Raw genomic sequence first — 2,895 nt, forward strand, 5'->3', positions numbered from 1 at the left:
TAACCTTTCAACTTATCACACTGGAAAAAGAAGAGCATACTAAGTCAAACAGAAGAAATAAAATGAAAAAAAAAATAGTGCAGAACTTATTAAAATAAAGAATTGAAATACAATAAAGAAATATATGAAACCAAAAGCTGGTTCTTTTAAAAAGTTAAAAAAAAGAGGTTATTACTACCGACCTTACAAAAATAAATAAAAATAAATAAATAAATAAATACTATGAATAATGGTTTGCTGTAGAAAAGGTAAATAAAATGTATTATATCTAAACAATAAAAAACCTTGAAGCCAGTGTGGTAAATGAATGAAACTAGTTACAAAGGCCTCATATTATGTTTCCATTTATATTTAAAAACAGAGAAAATAAATCTGTGGTAACAAAGATATATTAATGAAGTTCAGGGCTCACAGAAGGGAGGTCTGAAAGATTGACAGCTAAAGAGAATAAAGTTGCTTTTTGAGTGAGAAAATGTTCTAGCCCTGGCCAGTCTGGCTCAGCGGTTAGAGCATCAGCCCACAGACCAGGGAGTCCCGGGTTCGGTTCCCGCTAAGGGTTACAGTTTGTCCCCGTCCCAGTTGGGGTCATGTGGGTGGCAACCAGTTGATGTGTCTCTCTCACACTGATGTCTCTCTCTCTCTCTTCCTCCCTCTCTTCCTCCCGCTCTATCTGAAGATAAATACAAAAATGTCCTCGGGTGAAGATAAGAAAAAGAAAATGTTCTAAAATTGACTTTTGTAATGTTTACCCATATCAGTGAATATACTAAAAGTCACGGAAATATACACTATAAATGAGTAAATGTATTATATGTGAACATTATCTAAATAAAGCTGTTAAAAACAAGAAAACAAATATGAGCACTTCTGGAACTGGATTATGAGCATCTTCGCTCCAATCTGAACCTGTGTCTCATGCTTAGTTTTTTCCCCTTAACAAAGGGAAGGATATTTTTGTTATCTCACAAACAGCAGCTCAGCTGATCATAGATTCTAGTTTTTTTTGGGGGGAAGGCAGAATGCGGGGGCGGGGGATTCCATAGCTGGGCTTACTCACTTGGTTCTAAGGCTAGAACTTTCTTTCAAGTTCACAGAGTTTCCAAAACTATCCATAGGTATGGTTTGCCTTCCTCTGTTTCACACTTGTAGTACTGGTATCTCAGAAACCCCACCCCTTAAATCCCTGTGATGCTTTCTGAGGACAAGTGTTGCCTTGACGACATTGTTACATAGGAATAATCATCAGTGAAGTAGCCTCAGCAGGCCTTGGGCTGTCTTCAAGAGAACAAGATTCATGGGTTGAGAATGGGGTGTTCTGGGGAACTGAGGACAGCCTACTAGCTTCACCTGAGTGGCAACCTGAGAACTTTGGCATCTTGTGGTTTTAGAACTTCCAGAGGTGCCTATTATTTCTCCTAGTAGTCAAGTGTTTCTTATATTGGTGAAGTTCAGAAGAACATTCTGCAGATATGTTTACCCCATACATATTAGATATTCCAGCTGTAATTTTTGACAATGGATCGGGACTCTGCAAAGCTGGCTTGTCTGGAGAGACTGCACCCCATCATATCATCAGTTCTGTTGTGGGTCATCCCCAGTTTGACATGTCTTTATCAGAACCCTATCAGAAAAGCTACATTGTGGGCGAAAATGCCCTGTACAAGTATAAGGCCTTACATCTTCACTACCCCATTGAGCGTGGACTGGTAACAAGATGGGATGACATGGAGAAACTCTGGAAATATCTTTTTGAGTGGGAGCTAGGAGTAAAATCCTCTCAACATCCTGTACTCATGACTGAGACGTCCTTGAACCCAAAGGAGACTCGAGAGAAGACGGCAGAAGTAATGTTTGAGAACTTCAATGTGCCTGCCTTCTACCTGTCCAACCATGCAGTGGTAGCACTCTATGCCTCTGCATCTGTCACGGGCCTTGTGGTTGACAGTGGGGAAGGAGTCACTTGCACTGTTCCCGTCTTTGAGGGTTACTCCCTGCCTCATGCTATCACCAAGCTCGAAGTGGCAGGGAAGGACATCACAGAGCACCTCACCCAGCTACTCCTTACTAGAGGGAGTACCTTCCCTTACATATTCAACAAGGACTTAGTGGATGACATCAAAGAGAAGTTGTGCTATGTGGCCTTGGATCCAGATAAGGAGCTATATAAGAGGCCAGAGGAGGTCCTGAGAAAATACACACTGCCAGATGGGAATGTTATTTACATCGGGGACCAGCTGTACCAGGTGCCTGAGATTCTTTTCACACCTCACCAGCTAGGCATCCACAGTCCAGGACTATCAAAAATGGTTGCCAGCAGCATTATGAAGTGTGACACAGATATCCAGAGGAATCTTTTTGCAGAAATTGTACTATCTGGGGGCACCACTCTCTTCCCTGGGCTTGAGGAAAGACTTCTGAAAGAACTGGAACAGCTGGCTTCCAGAGGAACTCCTATCAAGATCACAGCTTCTCCTGATAGGTGTTTCTCTGCATGGATAGGGGCATCCATCATGACTTCTCTGAGTAGTTTCAAACAGATGTGGATAACTTCTGAAGAGTTCATGGAGTTTGGGACATATGTCATTCAGAGAAGATGCTTTTAAAGAATCCACAGCACAAGGAACCGCTTGAAGTGTCGGATCACAAAAACACTGAATGAAGGTGAAATCTTCCCATGGTGTTCGATAAAAGTGATGTGACATTTTGGGTTTCAGTTCTTTTTTTGTTGGCACCAGAGTAATTACTGATCCAAGTAGTGAATGTTCTTTTTTTTTTTTTTTTTTTTTGGTCAAGGGTTTTCAAACTGGGCTTGTTTATTTGAGCAATAGGAGGTCCTTGAGATCCTTCATAGACACATGCAAAATATTGGCTTATTTGCATATGTACAGTTTTCTA

At 41.0% G+C, this 2,895-nt stretch overlaps 1 protein-coding gene across 1 annotated transcript; it reads left to right on the forward strand.

Moving 5' to 3' along the window:
* Positions 1-1,469: 1,469 nt before the first annotated feature.
* On the forward strand, positions 1,470-2,603 carry ACTRT1 (actin related protein T1). Its single transcript, XM_036271787.1, has one exon. The coding sequence runs from the start codon at positions 1,470-1,472 to the stop codon at positions 2,601-2,603; it is 1,134 nt and encodes a 377-aa protein (XP_036127680.1).
* Positions 2,604-2,895: the final 292 nt, after the last annotated feature.

The sequence above is a fragment of the Molossus molossus genome, unplaced genomic scaffold (genome assembly GCF_014108415.1).
Source record: "Molossus molossus isolate mMolMol1 unplaced genomic scaffold, mMolMol1.p scaffold_m16_p_2, whole genome shotgun sequence".
Lineage (NCBI taxonomy): Eukaryota > Metazoa > Chordata > Mammalia > Chiroptera > Molossidae > Molossus > Molossus molossus.

Bases quoted from the DNA above. Each gene is read 5' to 3' on its own strand.
- ACTRT1 (XM_036271787.1), top strand. From the start codon at position 1,470: ATGTTTACCCCATACATATTAGATATTCCAGCTGTAATTTTTGACAAT.